The 22,113-nt window shown below is 44.2% G+C and overlaps 2 protein-coding genes across 2 annotated transcripts in view; one reads left to right on the top strand and one right to left on the bottom strand.

Moving 5' to 3' along the window:
• The first annotated feature begins 815 nt into the window (after positions 1-815).
• On the top strand, positions 816-4,160 carry TMEM252 (transmembrane protein 252). The gene is made up of 2 exons (XM_068973586.1): positions 816-1,093; positions 3,923-4,160. Exons 1-2 carry the CDS (start codon positions 816-818, stop codon positions 4,158-4,160), a joined length of 516 nt encoding a protein of 171 aa, XP_068829687.1.
• A 6,781-nt stretch (positions 4,161-10,941) lies between these two features.
• The window catches only part of PGM5 (phosphoglucomutase 5), a 208,864-nt gene continuing 197,692 nt past the window's right edge, over positions 10,942-22,113 (bottom strand). Inside the window, exon 11 of the mRNA XM_068974264.1 lies at positions 10,942-11,100. Within this exon, the coding sequence (XP_068830365.1) occupies positions 11,011-11,100 (90 nt within the window). The 3' untranslated portion in view covers positions 10,942-11,010. The remainder of the gene's footprint in view (positions 11,101-22,113) is intronic.

Genomic DNA, 22,113 nt, shown 5'->3' with positions numbered 1-22,113 from the left:
AAGTATGGTGGCCGGTAGCTGAGCAGTAAGCAAAATAATTTTATCTAACACCTATATATTAAATAAAAATGACCTAGGATTTCAACATTTGGGCCCCCAAAATGGGAAAGACACAGAATCAAAGCAGAAGTCACCAGATCACTACCACTTACAACCACCCTCAGAAATTCCCTCACATTCCTGAAGCTCTATTACAATCCTTGCCAGCACTCTCTTCCCCCTCCTGCTGACACTCCTCTTTGAATCAGGGAATTTATCCCTGGGCTTTTTTTTGGAATTTTTCCAACATCATGTTGTGAGGTCAATAAAGAGAGATTGAGAGAAGCAAGACAAATATGATAAAAGCCTTTAAAAATACCTTTTTAGGATAGAAAAAGGAAGAAGCAATTAGGAAAGGACTACCTGCCAAACCACAAAGAAAGTAGTTCAGCAAGGAATGTTAATTTCTCTAGCATTCATTTGGAATCACCTGCCCTGGAGATCAAGAGACCTTTGAATCAAAGGATGAGAGACCTTTCAAATAACTGGGGTCAGCCTAGGGTCCCATCCAGCTCAGAAGAACAAGAGAGCTGTGCCTGCAGGACACTCATTCCTGCAGGACACAATGCTGTGTTTTTAGGTTAATCGTCCAAGGATATTAGAGTTATTTTCAATGGTTAATGAATAGCTTCTAAGAGCCTGCTTCATTTAATTGTCCAAAGGCCAGTTGGTCCCAGAGCATATAAAGCTGTGAGCTGGCTAATGACAGCATTCTCTCTGAGCAAGGGAAGAAGGGGAGTGGCAGGCTCGGGGATCTGGGCTCCAAAGGAGCAGCGATGCAGAACAGAACCTGTCTAGTTCTCTGTGTCTTTGCCCTCCTGATGGGCTTCCTGACGATCTGCCTGGGGGCCTTCTTCATTTCCTCAGCCTCTCTGTTCAACTGCCAGGGGAACTTGACCCTGGCCTATTTGCTTCTGCCTCTGGGGTTTGTGATCCTTCTGAGTGGAATTTTCTGGAGCACCTACCACCAGGCCAGTGAAAGCAAAGGGGTTTTCAACCGTGTGCTCAGACAGTATGGTGCTCAGGGGGCCCTGCCCCTGGCCACAGTGGACAGGTATGTGCTCAGAAGCCGGAGGACTGGGGAGGGCTGTGGTGTGGCTGAGTTCTGGAAAAGGTCAATGACTTTTAATCTACTGGGGAGCAACTTACAAGTCCCATGGGGTTAGCAAGGATGTGGAGAAATTGGAACGTTTGTGCATTGCTAGTGGCAACGTAAAATAGTGTAGCTGCTCTGGAAAATGGTATGAAGGATCCTCAAAACGTTAAACATAGAACCACCATTTGATCTAGCAATTCCACTTCTGGGTATACAGACAAAAGAAGTGAAAACAGGGCTTTGAACAGATACTTCTATATCAGTGTTCACAGCAGCATTCTTCATGATAGTGAAAAGGTGGAAACAACCCATGAATGGATAAACAAAATACAGTACATACAAAAGATAGAATATTATTCATCCTTGAAGAAAAAGGAAATACTGATGCACCTATAACATGAATGAACCTTAAAGACATTATATTAAGTAAAACTGGCCAGAAATAGGCCCCCCAAACAAATACTATGTGATTCCACTTATATGAGGTACCTAGAGCAGGCAAATTTCATTGACAAAATGTACAGCAGTGATTCCCAAGTACCGAGGGAAGGAGGGAATGAAGAGTTACTGTTTAATGAGTACTGAGTTTGAGTTTAGGATGGCGGAAAAGTTCTGAAGATGAATAATGGTGATGGTTATAAAACAATGTGAATGTATTTAATACCATTAAACTGTGCACTTAAAATAGCTAAAGTGGTAAATTTTATGTTATATATACTTTATGACAATAAAAAATTTTGATTAACTTTAGTTACAATTAGTATCAGACAACCAAAACTCTCCTAATTTTTGGCTAAACACAGAATCATTTAGGGATAAAACCCCAGGCATCATTCTTCAGATACAGACAGGCTGCCTGCGTGCTTGCTAAGTCATTTCAGTTGTGTCTGACTCTTTGCCATCTCATGGACTCTAGCCTGCCAGGGTCCTCTGTCCACGGAATTCTCCAGGCAAGAATACTGGAGTGGATTGCCATGCCCTCCTCCAGGGGATCTTCCTGACCCAGGGTCTGAATCCAGGTCTCTGTCATTGTAGGCAGATTCTTTACCATCTGAGCCATCAGGGAAGTGAGACTCCATAAATTCTTTGTCCTCTTCATCTAAAATGTTTTAGCTACTCCATGTATCTTGAATATGAGTGATTAGCCATGACAATTGATTTTTGACATGATGCTATGATACATGATACTATACTTAATAAGATACTAACTACAATGACCAAAATCTATTTTCAACGTTATTCTACTAACTGCAAAGTCTTTGGATTTGCTAAAGGAAATTAAAGGTGAAGTGACTGCAGAAGATGCTTCTAGAGTGATGTTTTCTCTTTTTTCCTTTGCTATAAATGTTATGTGATTGCCTCTAGAATGTGAATCTTGATAAGAGTAACCGATTGCCTTAAAGATGTAGCTTAGATTTTTAAGCACATGCATACTATTGTACTGCAACACTTTAAGCAATGGTGTCACAACACCCTCATTTTACTGCCTCTTTCCAGTGCATCTCATAGATGCCCAGCCCACTTAGCATGGCTAGGGGGTCAGTAAATGGTAAGTCACACTTCTCAGAAGTATCTTCAATTGAAAGGGGTACCTAGATTGAGACTTCAAAGCAAAGGGGTCTGCAAAGGTGGAACTCAGGACACTGGGACTGTGAAGTGGTGTGGGGAGGGCGGGGGCTGGGAGAAGTGGACGGAATCTGGGGCAGGCGGCAGTCATCCTGGAGCCTCTCAAATCACTCCAGGGAACAGCTCACCTTGGTGTCTTCAACGCTTTTACATATGTGCCCCATGACACGGCCTTGGCTATTCTGAGTGAAGGCTGAGATTTATGCTGCACAGTAGATGGCTCCTTCAGTTCCTTGGCTTTGGGCCTGGTAACGTTTGGAATGGAGCTGTGGTTGCAAATGGCAGTCCTTGTTCTGTTGTGGTTACGCACCACAAACACTCCCTGCAGGCACTGGAAGGGTTCACTCTATAATCACACAGCTCAATCAAGCTCACCCTCACTCTTCTCCACTTCTGTGCCACCCCCTATCCCATTCATGATGGAGAAGCCAGAGGATTTAGCAATTAGCAACGTTGGGCAAGATTACTGATGAGTATATCAGCTCTTGCATGAAAGGCTCCTTTAGCCATCAGCCTGTTGGCATGGAAAGGGCCGCTACTGAAATCTATATAAAGCTGTCAGTTGGAATAGTTTGAGAAATCAGTATTTTGTGTGTGTGCATGGAAATGGGGCAGGGGCGAAAATACTTGAAATGTGAGTAATAGGGAAGAGAAGCATCTGATATTGTTCAGGAATCTTCATGGAGCTGGTTTTCAATCGTTATTTTGTTGGCTGTGAGGCTCTGAGACCACGAGTACAGCTGACTAGAAGATGACGTGTGTGAATGGGGACAAGGATGTGAATGAACTAAATAACTGGTTAGAGAGACAGTCCACAGTCAAGGCCTGTCCCATACCCCTGCTAAGGATCTCCCGCTGAAATTTCCTGGTTCCAATGAGTAAGAGAGAGGGGATAATGTGGAATAACCCACTGGGGAAAGTATGACTATAGAGGCATACATCCCATGGCTGATAAAGAGGGTTTTGCTGGAAGAGCAGCACATTTAAAAAAAAAAAAAAAGAAACAACCTGGGATGCCAGGGAGGAAGAACATCTGTTTCAGAATCAATGTTTTCTAACAGTTTAGCTTCACACAGTGTGATTTGGGAGAGGAGGACATATGCCTCCTTGGCACAACCTGCTTAAATAACACACGAATGTTTGTGGCATTTTGTCCCCCAGACCAGGTTTTTACCCTCCAGCTTACGAAGAGAGTCTTGCTGCTGACAAGCAAGCCTGTCACACAGAGCAAGAGATCTCGGGTTCTCCTCCACCTCTGTACACAGAGATGGGCCTTGAATTTCAGGATGAAGATGGGGCCCACCCAGAGGACCCACCACCCTATGGCGAGTCTGCAGCAGACGGGGTGGCAGCAGCAAGGCCGTGGCAGGATGCTCAGAGGCAAAGCCAAGAGTACTGAAGCAGGGGAAGTGTGCCAGCCCTCACGACACACCCTCATGGGAGGCAGCTACTAATAATAAACACAGGCAGGGACTGTGGGAGGAGAAGCCACATCAGCGACCCCAGAGGAGAGCTCGGAGCGGGACCGTGTGAGGCCAATGCGATTCCGCGTGTGTGCTTGGCCTGCAAGGGCAGGGTGGGGCACCAGGCAAACATTTCAAAGGATTCGCAGTCACCCCAACCCAGGGAAGCTTTTGGACTGCAAAGGTTTTGTTGTGAGAGCTCTGCTCCTTTCTGCTCATCCCCAACACTTCTCCCATCTCCTGACCAGCAGCACGGAGGAAGAGATGCCGTTTGGACACCATGCGCCTTCATGGACTGCATTACAAATACTCACAAAGGGAAAAGGCAAGCTGGCCACCAACGGTCATTATCGTTTAAATTGTGGGTTCTGCTGGCTGGTTTCATAGTTATCCTCATTTACCGTACTGCCAGTGGCACGCTAATTCACACATTGTAAGAGATTTGCCCCTGGAACCCATGAATGTTACTTTGTATGACTTTAAGTATGTATATTTTATTTCTGTCTGAAAGGAAAGTGACTTCAATACTTACTTTCAAAATGGTTTAAGCACAAAGTCTTAAATGAGTATTTTAAAAATGGGATGGTTTTACAAGCATATGTAGAAGGTTTCCTAGAGACTCAAGTTGAATAAAGAGAATATTCAAAAATTCACAATACACAGGATTCAGGGGAAAAAAAGAATTTGTGCTAGCCATAGGTTGTATTAATACAGAAGACAGAAATCTTGAAAAGCTTTAAAATACCCATATATTTCAGTGAATCCCCTGTAAATCTCTAGGATTTGAAAGAAAGGAGACTATAGTGTAGTACCTTACTTATTAACAGACAATTCTTTGTGTCTCAAAACATAGATCCAGACACTTAGATTTAATACATTTATTTTGAAGCCAAATGCTTCCTCTTCAGCTTTACTATGTCTTATGATCTTATTATAAGTTTTAATACATGAGGACAAGTCAGGTGGCAGAGTGGTGGGAGGATATACAGCCTGATGCTTTAGAGCTTGAGAAAGAAACTTCATCTCTCTGGGCCTCAGTTTCCTGCCCTGTCAGGTGAGGACTTTATGCTGGGATTAATATATGACAATTATGGAATACCTTTTATAAGGCATGCTCTTTACTACAACTGTTTATGCTTTTTATTTAGCCCTCATTATAGTCTTCAGAGATAAGTGCTGTGGTTATTCTCATTGCAAAGATGCATAAATTGAGAGTTCGAGAAGTTAAACCTTTCCAACAACATAGTTATTTCCACGAGGGTGAGGAAAGGTCCATAGAAGAGCAGGGAAGACTTTACTTCACACTTCTGTGCTAGGTTGTGCTAATCCTGCCTTACTTCCCTCCTTCCAAGGAAAAGTTAAGACTTCTCTCCCCCTCAGGAAGTAGGCCCTAACAGGAAGGGGAGCCCCAGGGTAGCAGCATTATCTTAAAGCCCTTAGAGGCAGCAAAAGTTGCTTTAGTGTTAACCGGCTGGCTTCTCTTTTAAAATGTAAATAAACCCTCCTCCGTTTTTCTGCGGAGCTTGGCCCTCACCAAGTTGTAATTTCCTTTCATCTGATTGTTATACCATGATGAAAGATACCTCCTTCTGATAACAGACAGCCTTGGTGAAGGGCACAGGAGGGCTTTGGACGCTGGAGGAAGAGATGAAGAGCTTTCGAGGAGGCTAGGGTTGTAGAGATGAGATGCGGACCCTGTGGCCTCCTCCTTCTGTTATTGCTGAGCGCTCAGATGAAGCATGTCCTGACACGCAGGAAGCCATACGAGGAAATCCTGGTTCCTTTATACAAAGCAGGACTTTGGGCATCTGTGATTTGAGTCCTTGACATCAAGAGCATAACTGGACATGAAGGTCACTCATGGTTGTCCAACAGGAAGGTGGTCATTTATTAGCAAGGCAATTTATAATTTCTCTCTTGTCATCTCTTTCTATTCCTCTACTGAGACGGTTATCCTGGAATTCTCCTTAGGGTCTGAGCACATTCACTGACTAGAACAAGCTCTATCACTGGGCTTTTGTCCAGAATTTGAATTTGTAATAGATGTTTTTTCCAAATACTACTGAGACAAATGTAATTTTCATTTATATGAGGATATTGTCTTAATCTCTTAACTGCAATAAATTTTGTACTTAAATGTTTCCCCTTTTTGCTGTTTTGTATCAGAAAAAAAAAATCAATAGAGGAGCATAAGTCAAAGTTTTATTCTCCATGTGAAACTAACAGCATCTAGATGGGTTAATCTCGCAAAGCCTAACAACCTAACTACTGAACGTCAACTACTGATTCAGAAAATAAGCCCAGTGCTTTTTGAGAGGACATATGACTAACAGGTGTTAACTGCCTTTTAAAAACACAAAAACAAATACACTCTGAAGCAAGCATCAAGAACATGATTATTACCCACAACAAATTCTGCCTTTCAGAAGCTATTAAAACCCACTGGGCAAATCAAACAAAAGTGTCCTGTTGTGATTAAGAAGAATTCGTTGCCCAACCCCTCACTTCCCCAGAGGATTCACTCAGGAGAAGTAGACAACCTATCCCCTTCTCCTCCTAAAGTTTATGATAAAATTAATAAAATTAATACCATGAACTGAGAACCACGATTTTGTGAATGGCAGGGAGGGCGCTGAGACTGAGAAAGTGCAGGCTTTGCTGGTCCCCTCCTCTCCAAAGTGAACAGAGGGCTCACGTGTCAGTGGGGAGGGGAAATGCTCAGAGGTGTCCTCGCCATTATCAGGTCTCTCTAAGTAGCAAGTGAAAGTGCCCACCTCCGCCCCCAAAGACGAGCATGACCCGGCCAGTTAGGACAGTGTGGGGCATGTTTCACACAACCGAGGTGTCAAGCGCACCTTTTTGACCCCTCCACTCAAAAACTCACAAGCACTTTTACCAACAATCCTATCCATCCTTTAAGATTTTACTTAAACACGGTGCCTTTAGCGAGGTATCTCCCCAGCTCATCCATTTTGCAAGACACCTTCTAGGTGCTCAAAGACATGGAAAGACGATAAAAGACATGGGTTTACGCCGCAGCCCTGCAACATATTCTATAATGCTCCATGACAACTTAGGCTGATTCACATACCAAGTGGGCCTGCCGTCAGCCACAGGAGCCATAGGCTGTTGAAGTCTCCGGCCGGTGCGAGTGGAGCAGGCGTTCCGCTAAGCTCTGCTGCCTTGGATAATCTCTTGCTGTGTGTAACTGTTGAAGGGCCAAAGACTGAAACACTAGCAGTAAGTTCATTTCCAAAGGTGCATGATTTCTGTAACCCTTCACCACTCAGGAATGGAACGCTCTTCAAGACTGGTATCTGGAATATCAGCGCCCATGTGTTTCACAAGTACCTGGTGCGTGATCAACCAATGAAATGGAGGCACCTGTTTATAGCCCTACCGGTTTTCACAGGTGCGTTTCAAATTCCCCAAGCCCTACGCAAGTGATGGACATGTCGTCGGGTAAATCCCACGCCTTACATTGAGCCACACTGGCCAATCAGAAGTTACCACGCCATTAACCCTGTTATTGCCTATGCTACCTGCGGAGAACGCTGGCTCAGTGCAGCCAACTGTCAGCCCATTATGCCGCCGTAGGACGGGTCATCAATCTGAGGCTTCCTGTGCAGAAAGCCTTCAGGTCACAGGCAAACCCTTCAGCCTGCAATGTTATTCAGCACTATTCATCCCGTGAATATGGTAGATGTGGGCTGCATCTCAGATCAGTAAAATTGATAAGAGATCTTATTTTAATAATGACTGTCTATCCATTTCCAAGGTCAGTCAATAAACTCAAGAATCACAGATGAGGCAAAACAACTTTTTTGATCTAGGGGGCTGGCTGACACTAAGCAGGATATTTCACGTCCTTGTTCCCCTCCCAGTAAATACCTCCCTGACACACATACACACACATCTCCAAACACCTCCTGGGTAGGTAGTGGCACTGCCCTATTTGAGAATCACTGCATTATATACACTGTTGCTTGCCACTGTCCTGGGGGCATATGGTGTAGTGAGTGAATCTCTCAATACTAGCTGATCACAAGGGTGGTCCAGACAGTTGCCACATTCATTGTCCCTTCTAGGATCATCTCCTCTGGTCCCCACAACATTCTTGGACCTCTCTAGTCATTTACTCTTAAGTAAGACTGGCAGTTGCAGCTCTATCTTTAAGAAGACGAGGAACATCATGTGCAGAAGGGTGATTTCCTGCCCTTCACCTCTCCTGAGGCTAAAGCAAGAGGACATCCACATACAGCTCAGCAAGAGAAGCTTGGATTCTATGTAGAGCAGAAATCATACTTTGACAATGTGAATTTGAGCAGGATCCAGAGGCAGGCTGGGTCCTGAGCCACTACAGGACCTTCCCTTTGGCAACCTTGCTGAGAAAAAGCTCATAAAAATACATGGCTGTGCAGTTGCTGCTTTCCAAAACTGGACCCAAGCATTTGCTCTGTCTGATACACATAACGCTGTGTCTGCTTCAATCCCATTCATCCAAGCCAACCTCTCACTAGACCCAGAGCAAGCCTCCTCTCCAGTCATCCTACCTCTCAATTTCCAGCCTTGTTCTTGCTGCATTCATCCCTGGTGAAATTCTGTAAGCGATTGTCAGGCTCAGGAAACTCCGCTCTTTGGGAAACACCTTGGCTGCCTAGTGCCTTCCGTCTCTGAGTCCATCTTTCTGTGCACTCTCAAGCAGGTTGCTTGTGCTGCCATGAAGTTCATGTCTACCTGATTCTTTAGCATGTTTACCACAACCTCCTGTTTCCAAACCACAGACTCATAGGAGTAGTATTTTATGCACCCATGTGCTACACCAAGAAACCCAGAATGCCACATAGAGTAGTTGTTCAAGGAGTGCTTGCTGAATGAGTGAATGTATATTTGGGCTGCTGGACACACATGACTCCATACTGAAATAAAGAAATAGAATTTTAAAGTGAGGATTGATTTACCTGGGGACTTCAAAGTTAGAGATGATGAAAAATTCAAAAACTTGAGAAAAAAATATTGAAGAAAAACATAGGCTTTGTTAAGCCTAAGGGTGTGCCTAGTTGTGCTGACCATCATGGACCTCCACTTTAAACATGCCGAGAATCTAAGCAACAAGACAAGTTGTATTCCATCGTTGATGAATTTTATAACTAGTTCCTTAGACTCTCAGCCACTCTCCTGCTATTTTGAAATGAAGATACTTGTGATGAAAAGTTAGATACCATGCTTCTGATGCCTAAAGGCAGTTTTGAGCATTGTGCCCTCTCCGTTCTATTTACTAAATTCCCAAGGTCATCATAAGGAAAACCAGCCCTGCAAGAGTTCCAAAAGGCAAGCCTATCAGAAGAGTGACCACTACTGGAGTTTCTCAAATGACAAAACAAGCAAAATCCACAATTCTTGCATAAGGCTGAAATCAGAAATTTCTTTTATTGGCTAATAAAGAAAGGTCCTAGCAAGTATCTGACAGAAGCATAGATAGAAAATGGAAACAAATACCTTGCTGGGGATGTTTCCCTGCTTGCCCTAATCTTGACTACAGCAATAACACACTGCTGAACAGTCAAAGCGCATCACCTTATCTCACCAGTGACATGGCAAGTGACTGCCGTTCCCAAGGAAGCAAAACATGTGCAAACAGGTCCCGTGAACCCAGGCTTCTGGCTGAGAGGGCTGATGGAGGCTGCCAGGGCTGCAATATCCTTTTTCTGGGCCAAGAAAGCCAATTGTGACCCTCTGCTCTCCAGCAGGGGACCCCACCCTCCCCTCCATCTCATTAGGGACATCACCCGGTGCCACCAGTCAGGTTCTCTTCCAGCATCCGCTTCATCTCCTACTTGTGGAGCATGTCACTGTCTCCTTTTACAGCCACGATAAGTAAGATCTGAACCGTGTCCAAACAAGTGCAGACCCTCACTGGGAGATAAGACAGCAGAGAGAGAAAGTCAGAGAGCCGATGTGGTGGCATTTTGCCGTCTCAATGGGAATCAGATCGACCCATGTATCAACCCATGTGATATAATCAAGGAAGGGCCTGAAAATGTTCAGCATTCATTCTCAGAATCCTGCCAGGAAACAGCCTCCCGCCTGCATAATGAATGGCTGAATTTGAAGGAATGCAGCCAGCTTAGTAGCTAATACTATTTATAAAATAAGAGAGAAAAAACACCCTTTGATATGTTTTGTTGAAAGTGTGCCATTGTGGTTTGTGGAAAGCTCTAGAAGATGTGAAGAGGGTGGCACAGGGACTTTGGAGATGGGAAGGAGAGTGAGTGGCCATAAAGTGGTTGGTGGGCATGAGGTGGGCTACTAGGAGTTGTACAACTTTTGCCCAAGGGAGACGTAACCTGGGATGAAAAGGTGGACAGTCTTCTTAGGTCTGCCTGAGGAGACCTGGGGCTTAGGGTCAGCTGACTTCTGGCATTGCCCTCTCCGCTATTCCAGAACCTTCTCTCACCTGGCACCAATGATGCACAGATGCCCTGACTGCTCCTGGACCACTGATTCTCTCTCCAAAGGGCAGATTCCCTCTTGTGACAAACCACAGGTATCAAAAGGCAATGTGGCTTTCACAGACAACTGAAGACCCTGTTGCATTGCAGAAACTGACTAAAACCCAAACAAAACAGATTTTTTTTTCCCCACCTACACCCACCCGCCCCCCACAACCAGCAAATCATTTTTTTTTCAAAGTCATAAGAGGCACAAACAGGTAGCAAGAAGGCATGAGTGAAGTGTCCCCCGCTGAGCGCACTCTTTGGCCCTGGTGAGTGATCTTTCCTCCATTCAGGTGATGACAGTGGGGCCCCTCCGGCCGGTTCTCTCATGAATCTGGGATATTTTCAGCGCGATGGCTATGAGAGGGCTCAGCACTGCCTGAAAAAGAAGAAAGAAAGTCTGTGAACAACTCATGTCAGTCACAGGAGGGACGCAGGATGGGTTTCTATCCAAGCATCTGGATTCAGTTCCAATTTGCGATGCATAGGCAGTCGTCACAGGGCACGCTTTCTCTGGTCCTCGGTTTCCTCTTCTGTAAGAGGAGGCTGGGGTGGGCAGGGTGGCAGGGAGGAGAGGGACAAGATGATCTCCAAAGTCTTCTCTAGCTCCGCAAACACTGCTCGAAGACAGGAGCTTGCACAGTCCAACTACTGGAACGTTGGAGCGTTCTAGGATCAGAGCGCTGTCCTTCAAGGAAGTTCAGAAAACCCCCCAGTCTTCCTCTGCGACAGCGCCCTCCTCCACATGTACACGCCACAACACACACCCTCCCCCTCTACATGAACTTGAGGAAAAACATGCATTCTCTATCCTGAGTCCACGGGCCTGAAGAACCTTGATGTTTTCGAGAAAGGCCAACCCTTCAGCTTGTGCAGCAGAAAATAACAGCTTGTCTCCTCCCATCTTGTAACACGGCGGCTCACGGGGCAACTTGGTGTCCCTTAGCAGGAGGCAGGGAGCTTTGAGGCCTAGGGGATAGATTCTTGGAAAAGCAAAGGACATGAAGGGGAGTATGAATTGTGTCTTGCCCTTCAGCTGCTCATCATTTCATGGGAAGCAGGCAATATTTTCCAAAGTGAGGAGTGCACACTGTTCAAGATGGTTTTAGGGGGTGCTGGGGATTATTTTCCATGGTGCATTGAACATGGTGCTTGAACACTGAGCAAGTCACTGTTTTCCATTCTTCTTTAATCTTCCTAATTTCATCAAAGAGAAAATCTACTTGCTGCCAATCTTTAACACATTTATCAAGACAGAACATGCCTCAAGCAAGAGTTAGTGAGATAGAAGGCAATATTGCCGTATGTTTTTATTAAATTCATTTTTATGGCAAATTTTATTTACCAAGGGATTACTCTTTTATTTATCAAGTGAGTTTATCAAGGAATACTATTTTTCTCCATGGAGAGCACTGATGTAGTTTGTTTGACATCACTGTAAGTTTCAAGATTAAGGATTTTCTATGCCATACCTTTACATGGTAGTATCTACTGGCAACAGGTGAGAGCAACTCAGTTGTAAATCAATACTGTAAACACTGTAGGTGTTCTCTTAACAGATCTCTGCTGAACTCTACAGATGAACCTATCCTCCCCATTTCTTCTGTAAAACATCCTGACTGATGCCACTGTTCTCTAACATAGTCACCTACTTCTGCCTCAGCAGCTGAGCTATGTGCTTATTAGGAGTCAGTTACATTTGTTCCTAAACATGTTAATGCCTGTTGTACTTGTTATTGAAACTTTGAATTTATTAAATTATATGTAAGCCAGTGAAATGTGAGAATATATAGGAAGAGTTCTTTATATGAAAATTAAGTTGAGTGCTTTGGGAAGAATTAGATAATGGTGATTAGCTATGCCTGTCAAGTTACACTTGAGATGTAACTTTGAGATTCTGTAAAATATTGGGGAGAATTTTTTAAAGTATAGAAAATTCTTTTTTCAGATTGCCTCATAAGTGGCTTTAAGTTCTCACTGACAATAAAGAATTTAAAGTGAACATTACAGATGATGAATTATGAGTGGGAATCTTTTGAAGAAAGATAATCACACCACCAAACAGTACAGACCTTTCCTATTCAAAGAAAAGGTCTTGGACCAAATTCTAGCATATATATATATAAGCAGTCACACCAAGAAAGCAGGAACTTTGTCTAATTTAAGGCTAGAAAAGTGCCTGCTACTTAGGAGGTGCTGAATAAATATTGATAGAATAAAAGAATGCTACGTCAGTTTGAAAAATTGAAAGTAATTTGTTTTGTGCTAAAAATACAATGGTCAAGATACAAATGCATTTAATTACCTCTTAACTCTCTTTTTGTTGTAATGAACCAAGCACTTGTCCCTTGTCCTGACCATGTCATAGAAGAAGGCTTCCATGGTAATTACGAAAACTGAAAGGAAGGAAACACATTTTTGAAAACTCCCTACAAGAAAGACCTTAAACATGAGAATTCCCACTCTGAGCCCCAGGTCAACCTGATCCAGAAACTGTGGAATCATTTGCCCCTCAAGAGACTGTGAGGGTTTGGGAAGAAGAGCATCCGTGATGATCACCTTGGAGTGAACATTACTTGGATCCTTCCACATATTTTGTAGGAAGCTAGGGAATTCTGAGATCCCTCAATATGCCCAAGTGTGAATTTTATGCCAGCCCTGTGAAATGGGAGCTTCGAGTCATGATTAAGGATCATAAAGTAATGTGTGTTTGTTCTTGCTTGAGTGTGTATGTGTGTGTGTGTGTGAGACAGAGAGAGAGAATGTGTGTATTTGTGTGTGTACATAGAATGCATGGTCTAGCATGAATGGTCACACCAAGAGGGTAGGAACTTGGTCTTATTTAGGGCTAGAAAAGTGCTGCTATTTAGGAGGCGCTGAATAAATGTTGGTGGCAGAAAGGAGGCTATATCAGTTAAATGAAAAGAACATGATGAGGCTGATAGACTTCTGTGGCTATTCAAGAAGGGCACTCTGGGTGAGCAGGTGGGTCAGAATTTTTACTATCACGTTTTTCTTTAGAAATTACATCTTTAATATATGTGAACTCCAGATACTGCTCTCATATCATCAACCATTCATCATGAAAGAGAGATAGGGCTAAAACTAAGATCATGGCATCTGGTCCCATCACTTCATGGCAAATAGATGGGAAACAGTGGAAGCAGTGTCAGACTTTATTTTTTGGGGCTCCAAAATCACTGCAGATGGTGACTGCAGCCATGAAATTAAGAGATGCTTACGCCTTGGAAGGAAAGTTATGAGCAATCTAGATAGCATATTCAAAAGCAGAGACATTACTTTGCCAACAAAGGTCTGTCTAGTCAAGGCTATGGTTTTTCCAGTGGTCATGTATGGATGTGAGAGTTGGACTATAAAGAAAGCTGAGTGCCAAAGAATTGATGCTTTTGAACTGTGGTGTTGGAGAAGACTCTTGAGAATCCCTTGGACTGCAAGGAGATTCAACCAGTCCATCCTAAAGGAGATCAGTCCTGGATGTTCACTGGAGGGACTGATGTTGAAGCTGAAACTCCAATACTTTGGCCACCTGATGCAAAGAGCTGACTCATTTGAAAAGACCCTGATACTGGGAAAGATTGAGGGCAGGAGGAGAATGGGACGACAGAGGATGTGATGGTTGGATGGCATCACTGACTCAATGGACATGGGTTTGGGTGGACTCTGGGAGCTGGTGATGGACAGGGAGGCCTGGTATGCTGTGGTTCATGGGGTTGCAAAGAGTAGGACATGACTGAGCAACTGAACTGAACTGAATCTTCCTGAGGCAACTGGAAAGGCTCTCAGATTGGGGAGTGAGAAGAGGGATGAAAAATTAGAAGCCTGTTGATATGAGATTTCTGAGGAGCTGCTGGACACAGCACCTGAGAAGCAGAAAGGAGCACAGGATGGTCTGTTTTGGCTCATTCATGTCACAGATGTGGAAATGGAGTTCACAGAGGAGGTATGATTGGCCCAGGGTCACATGTCTGTCTGGCGGCTAAGCTGGGATAAGTAACAGTGGTTCCTCCTCTACTGCTCTTTCTATGACACAGTTTTGAACGTGAGACCTGTGCATGACAAGGAAAACTGGAGTGGACAAGATGAGCCTAAGCGGAGAGATGGGAGAAACAGTAGGATCATCAGCCCACTGTACCAGACAAGTCCCATGTCAGATAAGGGGCCATGTAGACAGTGGGGAGAACAGGGGGGCAGTGGACAGTGGGGAGAAGAGCATTTCCAATTTTGTGAATGTACTAGAAGTTCCAAGATGACTCTTCATGAATAAAGGAAATAAACAGAGACAACAATCCGTTAGAAATAAAGCCTCTTTTTTTTTCTGTTTCCAGTGTCTCCTGGAGTGCTTGACACAGTTTTTCTACACTCGAGTAGGAAACAGTGAGTGCTCATTCTGCAGCCAACTGTGTCAGCAAGGCATCCACTCAACCATGCTCAAACCACGGTTCTAGTGTTCTTCCTCTACCTTGGATGGTTAAGTGGAGTCTGCTGTTATCTTGAGTTAATAAGCCTAAAGAGGGAAATGGAGTCTCTGTCTCTAGTTAAAATTTGGATACTTTGTTTATTGTGGATTTTTTTTTTTTGCATTAAAAAAAATATTGCATTACAAATTTATCTTGAGTACTGAATTTTTTGGCACTCCCTTAAATTTTGCACCGTGCTAACCTCACCCTCATCCCAAGCAGAACAGTACCTCTTAACCCCTGAAGATATAACGTCCTATTCCATGCAATCTATGAATGTGAGCTTGCTTGGAAAACAGATGTGATTAAGTGAAAGATTTTGAGATGAGAAGATTATCCTGAATTTTTCAGCTGGGCCCTAAATGCAATGGCAAGAGTCCTTATAGGAGAGAGTCAGAGGGCCATCACATGCACACACAGAGAAGAAAGAGATGAGACGATGTAGGGATGTGGTCGCAAGCCAAAGAATGCCTGCAGCCACCAGAAGATGGAAGATCAAGGAAAGGATCCTCTCCCAGAGCCTCCAAAGGGAGTGTGTGCCTACCGACACCATGAGCTCAGAATTCTGGCCTCTTGAACTCTGAGGGAATACACGTCTATTGTTTTAAGTAACCCAGTTTGTGGTAGTTTGTTACACAACAGCCAGAAGAAATGAATACACCCTTCCTTTTCACAATACCTCCCCAGTCTTCCGCCTGCCCCTTGTCTCACCTCACTGTGCCCCTTGAATTCTGAGCAGGTAGCCCACATCCTCTTCTCCATTTTCACATGTATTGTTCTTTCATTTTGGACTGATGCTGAAATCTCACCCATCCCTCAAGGCCTTTTTCATGAAGTCTGTCTGATATTCCCAGGCAGGATCTCTCCATTCTCTGACCAAATTCTAAGCTACAAAAGGCAAACTTTTTCTTAAATGTGTCTCTTTTCTTGCAAATACTACGTGTCTTGCCTCTGAGAGATGCTAAACAAAAAAGGTGGGCTTGGAATACTGTTTTGAGTGCTTAATGCAGTGGGTGATCTACTTAGAAACTACCTTGGGCTTTGCACCCCCTTCATCAGGAAGATTCACCAGGAAGAGACGAAACTGTCCATCCAGTCCCCCACCTGCCCCCTCCTCAGGCCAAGCAGAGGCCAGGAACTGCTCTGCCCATAAAGGGTCAACAGGCACTTGGGTGGTTCCAACCAGCACTAAGTGTAAACGTGCAGCTAGAGCTGGGTGAAACCTTCACAATCCAGAATTCAAAGAAAAGGAAAGCTATCCAATCCAAGAAAGCAGTGAAGGGAAAAAAATCTCTGAGTTCTGGAACTGGTGGGAGCCTCAGCCCCCTCAGATGCAGCACCACCAAGGAGGGAGGGACACACTGAGGAAAGGATGGCCTGTGGGCAGTGGAAAGGACTATTAGGGAAAAGACCCTGCACCCCTGCCCAGAGCAGTGCCCCAGACAGAGGATGGACAGCACGCAGACAGAGGTGAAGGCAACCACAGAGGCCTGCACTCTTCCCCAGGATGGTGTGCACCGCCTCCCTGCTCCATCTCCTCTGAGCTGTTTCATATGATCTGGAAAAGGGAAGGAGCCCCAGATGGCCATTGCTGTGCTTCTTGCCAATTCAAATGGGAGCTAAAGACCCATACAATACAGGAAGGTGACATTTCTTGCATCCTAGGAGTTTTGGAGCAACCTGCTGAGATTCTGAGATTATAACTTGGAGGCATCCTCTGGCTTTGTCTCCAGCGTTGGAGAAAGGGTTCTTGGGTTTTTTTTCTGAACTTTTTAAAAGTTGAAGTATAATTGATTTACAATATTGTGTTAGTTTCAGGTGTACAGCAAAGTGATTCAGTTATACATACATATGTATCAGTTCAGTTCAGTCGCTCAGTCGTGTCCGACTCTTTGCGACCCCATGAATCGCAGCACGCCAGGCCTCCCTGTCCATCACCAACTCCTGGAGTTCACTCAAACTCACGTCCATTGAGTCAGTGATGCCATCCAGCCATCTCATCCTCGGTCGTCCCCTTCTCCTCCTGCCCCCAATCCCTCCCAGCACCAGAGTCTTTTCCAATGAGTCAATTCTTTGCATGAGCTGGCCAAAGTATTGGAGTTTCAGCTTCAGCATCATTCCCTCCAAAGAAATCCCAGGGCTGATTTCCTTCAGAATGGACTGGTTGGATCTCCTTGCAGTCCAAGGGACTCTCAAGAGTCTTCTCCAACACCACAGTTCAAAAACATCAATCCTTTGGTGCTCAGCTTTCTTCACAGTCCAACTCTCACATCCATATATGACCACTGGAAAAAACAAAGCCTTGACTAGACGGTCCTTTGTTGGCAAAGTAATGTCTCTGCTTTTCAATATGCTATCTAGGTTGGTCATAACTTTCCTTCCAAGGAATAAGCGTCTTTTAATTTCATGGCTGCAATCACCATCTGCAGTGATTTTGGAGCCCCCCAAAATAAAGTCTGACACTGTTTCCACTGTTTCCCCATCTATTTCCCATGAAGTGATGGGACCGGATGCCATGATCTTTGTTTTCTGAATGTTGAGCTTTAAGCCAACTTTTTCACTCTCCTCTTTTACTTTCATCAAGAGGCTTTTTAGTTCCTCTTCACTTTCTGCCATAAGGGTGGTGTCATCTGCATATCTGAGGTGATTGATATTTCTCCCAGCAATCTTGATTCCAGCTTGTGTTTCTTCCAGTCCAGTGTTTCTCATGATGTACTCTGCATATAAGTTAAATAAGCAGGCTGACAATATACAGCCTTTCCTATTACTCCAATATACTTCTTTTCCTATTTGGAACCAGTCTGTTGTTCCATGTCCAGTTCTAACTGTTGCTTCCTTGACCTGGGTACAGATTTCTCAAGAAGCAGGTCAGGTGGTCTGGGATTCCCATCTCTTTCAGAATTTCCCACCGTGTATTGTGATCCACACAGTCAAAGGCTTTGGCATAGTCAATAAAGCAGAAATAGATGTTTTTCTGGAACTCTCTTGCTTTTTCGATGATCCAGCGGATGTTGGCAATTTGATCTCTGGTTCCTCTGCCTTTTCTAAAACCAGCTTGCATCTGGGAGTTCACGGTTCACGTATTGCTGAAGCCTGGCTTAGAGAATTTTGAGCATTACTTTACTAGCGTGTGAGATGAGTGCAACTGTGTGGTAGTTTGAGCATTCTTTGGCATTGCGTTTCTTTGGGATTGGAAAGAAAACTGACCTTTTCCAGTCCTGTGGCCAGTCCAATCTGTTCTTTTTCAGATTCTTTTCCCTTATAGTTATTACAAAATACTTATAGTTTGTTTATAGTTTGAGTATAGTTCCCTGTGCTCTACAGTAGGGAGAAAGTTTTTGATTACATTGCCCCTCAAATCCCAAACACTCACATAATGTACCAGAGAGAGCCATGTCCTGGGATCTGTAACTAACAGTCAGGGCCACTTTATAAGGGCCTGGCCCAAAGAGGTAAGTGAGTGTGGAAGTGTATGCCAGCTCCTCTCAGCAAGGTAGGCGTCCTTGCAAGGAGCTCCATCAAAGGACAGGCTGCCTTTGTCTTTTCACAAAGATGCTCTTTCCCAGCCTCACTATCCTGTGCATTCCTCCTGAGGGGGCCTTTTTCTAATTCCCCAAAAGGAGCCCTAGAAGCTAGATGCTGCCCTGTTTCCAGGAGCCCATATTTTAACTAACAATGATGACTAGTTATTTCAAATCCATTTGAGAAGCATCTAGAAGAGAAACTGTTACTGAAAGCAAATATCAAATAATTTCTTTTGCTAATAAAAGTTAACTGAAAATGCTAAACACTGCAAACATTTTGCTCTTTTATTATTAATACAATGCATACAACCATGCTCCTAAATTTAATCCCCCTTTCATGTAATAAATCTATGTGTCTTGATCCAAAATGGACCTAAAATTAACCAAAATACAGAATATGAAAAATGACTACAGATAAATCTGAATTTAAAGCACAAGCTCCCTTCCTGAGGGTGCCCATCTATCTTGCAAATATAAGAAAACAGGCCTCCATAAAAGCTCTCTTCTGAGGGGGAGAAAACCATCTCAGGAGATGAGTGATGAGAGACTCCCAAAGAAGTTCAATCAAAGCAAAAACTAAACTAGTGTACTGGGAATTCAGTGATGAGCCTAACAGAAACCACACTGCCCAGGCCTGCTCGGCCTCCTTCTACCCCCTCCCCCATCTTTACGATTGACTTGGGACTTTAGGAGGTGAACGGCAGCACTTAGGTCGCAAATCCAAAATAAAGCACATGAGTCACGAAGCCATTTTCCCTACTTATTCAAACTGGAGCTGCCTTTGGGTCCACACTCGAAAGTATCATGTTAGGCTGGAGAAGAAGAGAATACACACACACATGCTGGCCAGCATTTGGGGGCACGGTTGAAAGGCGCTGAGAAGAATCTTGGGGGCCTTTCATTGTCCTGTTGTGCAAACACAGACCAACCTGCAAGAGTTCACAGCTTCCCTTTCATAGAACTGCTCCCCGGTCACTCTCTCCCTTTCCCTCTTTCCTCTCTTCTTTCTATCCCCCTATCTGCCACCAAAAACAGGGCAAAAGATGGGAAATGACTGACTGGTTCAAACTGCCACACTTTCTGCCTACCTCCTCCAATGTCCCTAGCGTGTCTATGTTTCTCTTTACTGGGTAACTCCACAATAGACATCAAAGGTTTTCCTGATGAGAATACACTTGCCAGTTTAAAGGGAATAGATTGCCCACCTCCCCACTTGCAAAACTGTTAGCAAAATGTAACTCCAAGATCATGGCATCTGGTCCCATCACTTCATGGCAAATAGATGGGGAAACAGTAGAAACAGTGGCTGACTTTATTTTTCTGGGCTCCAAAATCACTGCAGATGGTGACTGCAGCCATGAAATTAAAAGACTCGTACGCCTTGGAAGGAAAGTTATGACCAACCCAGACAGCATATTGAAAAGCAGACGTTACTTTGTCAACAAAGGTCTGTCTAGTCAAGGCTATGGTTTTTCCAGTGGTCATGTATGGATGTGAGAGTTGGACTATAAAGAAAGCTGAGTGCCGAAGAATTGATGCTTTTGAACTGTGGTGTTGGAGAAGACTCTTGAGAATCCCTTGGACTGCAAGGAGATTCAACCAGTCCATCCTAAAGGAGATCAGTCCTGGGTGTTCATTGGAGGGAATGATGTTGAAGCTGAAACTCCAATACTTTGGCCACCTGATGCAAAGAGCTGACTCATCTGAAAAGACCCTAATGCTGGGAAAGATTGAGGGCAGGAGGCGAAAGGGATGACAGAGGATGAGATGGTTGGATGGCATCACTGACTCAATGGATATGGGTTTGGGGGAACTCTGGGAGCTGGTGATGGACAGGGAGGCCTGGCGTGCTGCGGTTCATGGGTTCGCAAAGAGTTGGACACAACTGAGCAACTGAACTGAACTCCAAGATTAAAGGCAAAGGTTTAAAACACACACACACAAAACACTCTCCAGTTCATGTTCTCAAGGGACTCTCTTTGTAGTCGTTCACCTCCTCTTTTGAAGCCAGGATCTAGGTTATCAGTAATCATAGCCATTTTAAGACAACCAGATTCCTAGGGTTGCAACAATAATGTGATTCAGCTTGGGTTTCTGCATGTAGATCCCAGAATGCCTTGCTCCTTAGAGACAGATTAAAAGCATCAAGAGCAGTCTCCCAAAGACTGGTCAGCAGATGGCTACCTGAGGATGAGATAGGAATCACCTGGGGATGCTCCTCTGGGCTCCCATCACAGAGATGCCGTTTCAGTGAATCTAGGTACCAGACAGGGAATGTGCAGCTCTAACAAGCTCCCACAATGATTCTGGTGCACATTCAGCTATTGAAATCACACTTATTTGTGATTAAACATATTTTTTTTTGTTTGCTGTATAAACACTTATAACACTTATTTCAAAAACATTTTCCAAACCAGAAGGTATAGAGAAAGAGAATATGTCTTAGGAACTCCATGCTGCTGAACCATCATTGGCTTTTAGGCCTGGGACCATCTTTATTATATTGATATTATTATCCCAATTAAAAGGATAAAAATGATGTTAACAGTTTCCCACTAAGAGGTGGGGTCTAGTCCCTCTTCTCTCGAAACGGCAGGCTTGTTCAGCCAATAGAGTTTGGCAGGAGTGCTGTTCTATGACTTGTGAGTCTTGGTCACAGATGCCTGGCAGCTTCCCCATACTGCCCTCAGCAACCTCCTGTGTAAGAAGATGACTATCTCGAGGCCAAAATGGTGAAGAGGTCTCCAGAAGATTCCGGCTCCCAGCCATCTGAGTCACTCCCAGTTTTTTTAGTTTTCCCACTGGAGATTCTAAGACATTCGGGTGCAGAGGTAAGCCACCCAACTCTGTTATGCCCAAATTCCTAGCCTACAGGCCCCATGAGCATACTGAAATCATTGTTGTAGGGTGCCACCAAATGTTAGGGTGATTTGTGAAGCAAGAGCAGCCAATCAGAGCAAAAGGTGAACCATCCAAACAGTGTTTTAGGTTGATACATTGCTTGACCACTCAGGAAGTGGGGAAAGAAGTTAAGACTTAAGTACAATGAGAGGACTTATAGTATGTTGGTTGCACGCCTGGATCTATTAGGCTTGGCCTTAAATCCCCCTCCAGCACTCACTAGACAAGATGCTTAATGTCTCTGTGTATCCTTGGTTTTGTTTTTTCTGCACATCAATTTTGAAATTGGGATGCTAAGAATAGTTCCTGCTCCACAGAACTGTTGTAAGCGTGAAATGAGATACAGCCTGGCCCTCAGCAGCATCCCCACTTGCACTTGCGGCTCTATCACTGAAGGCTGCCAGGAGGCCTCACCCTGCTAAACATGTAGTTTGCACATATGAAGATCACATAATTCCTGCTCTTGTCTAAGCAGTCTTGGAAGCCAGA

Source organism: Capricornis sumatraensis, chromosome 6 (assembly GCF_032405125.1).
Source record: "Capricornis sumatraensis isolate serow.1 chromosome 6, serow.2, whole genome shotgun sequence".
Taxonomy (NCBI): Eukaryota; Metazoa; Chordata; class Mammalia; order Artiodactyla; family Bovidae; genus Capricornis; species Capricornis sumatraensis.
Note: the sequence above shows the minus strand (reverse complement) of the source record. Positions and strands in the feature narration are given on the sequence as shown.

What these genes read in the sequence shown, in the direction of transcription:
- TMEM252 (XM_068973586.1), top strand. Translation starts at nt 816, where the DNA reads ATGCAGAACAGAACCTGTCTAGTTCTCTGTGTCTTTGCCCTCCTGATG. An exon ending in CCCCTGGCCACAGTGGACAG is followed by an intron (nt 1,094 to 3,922) that starts GTATGTGCTCAG and finishes TTTGTCCCCCAG; the next exon opens with ACCAGGTTTTTACCCTCCAG.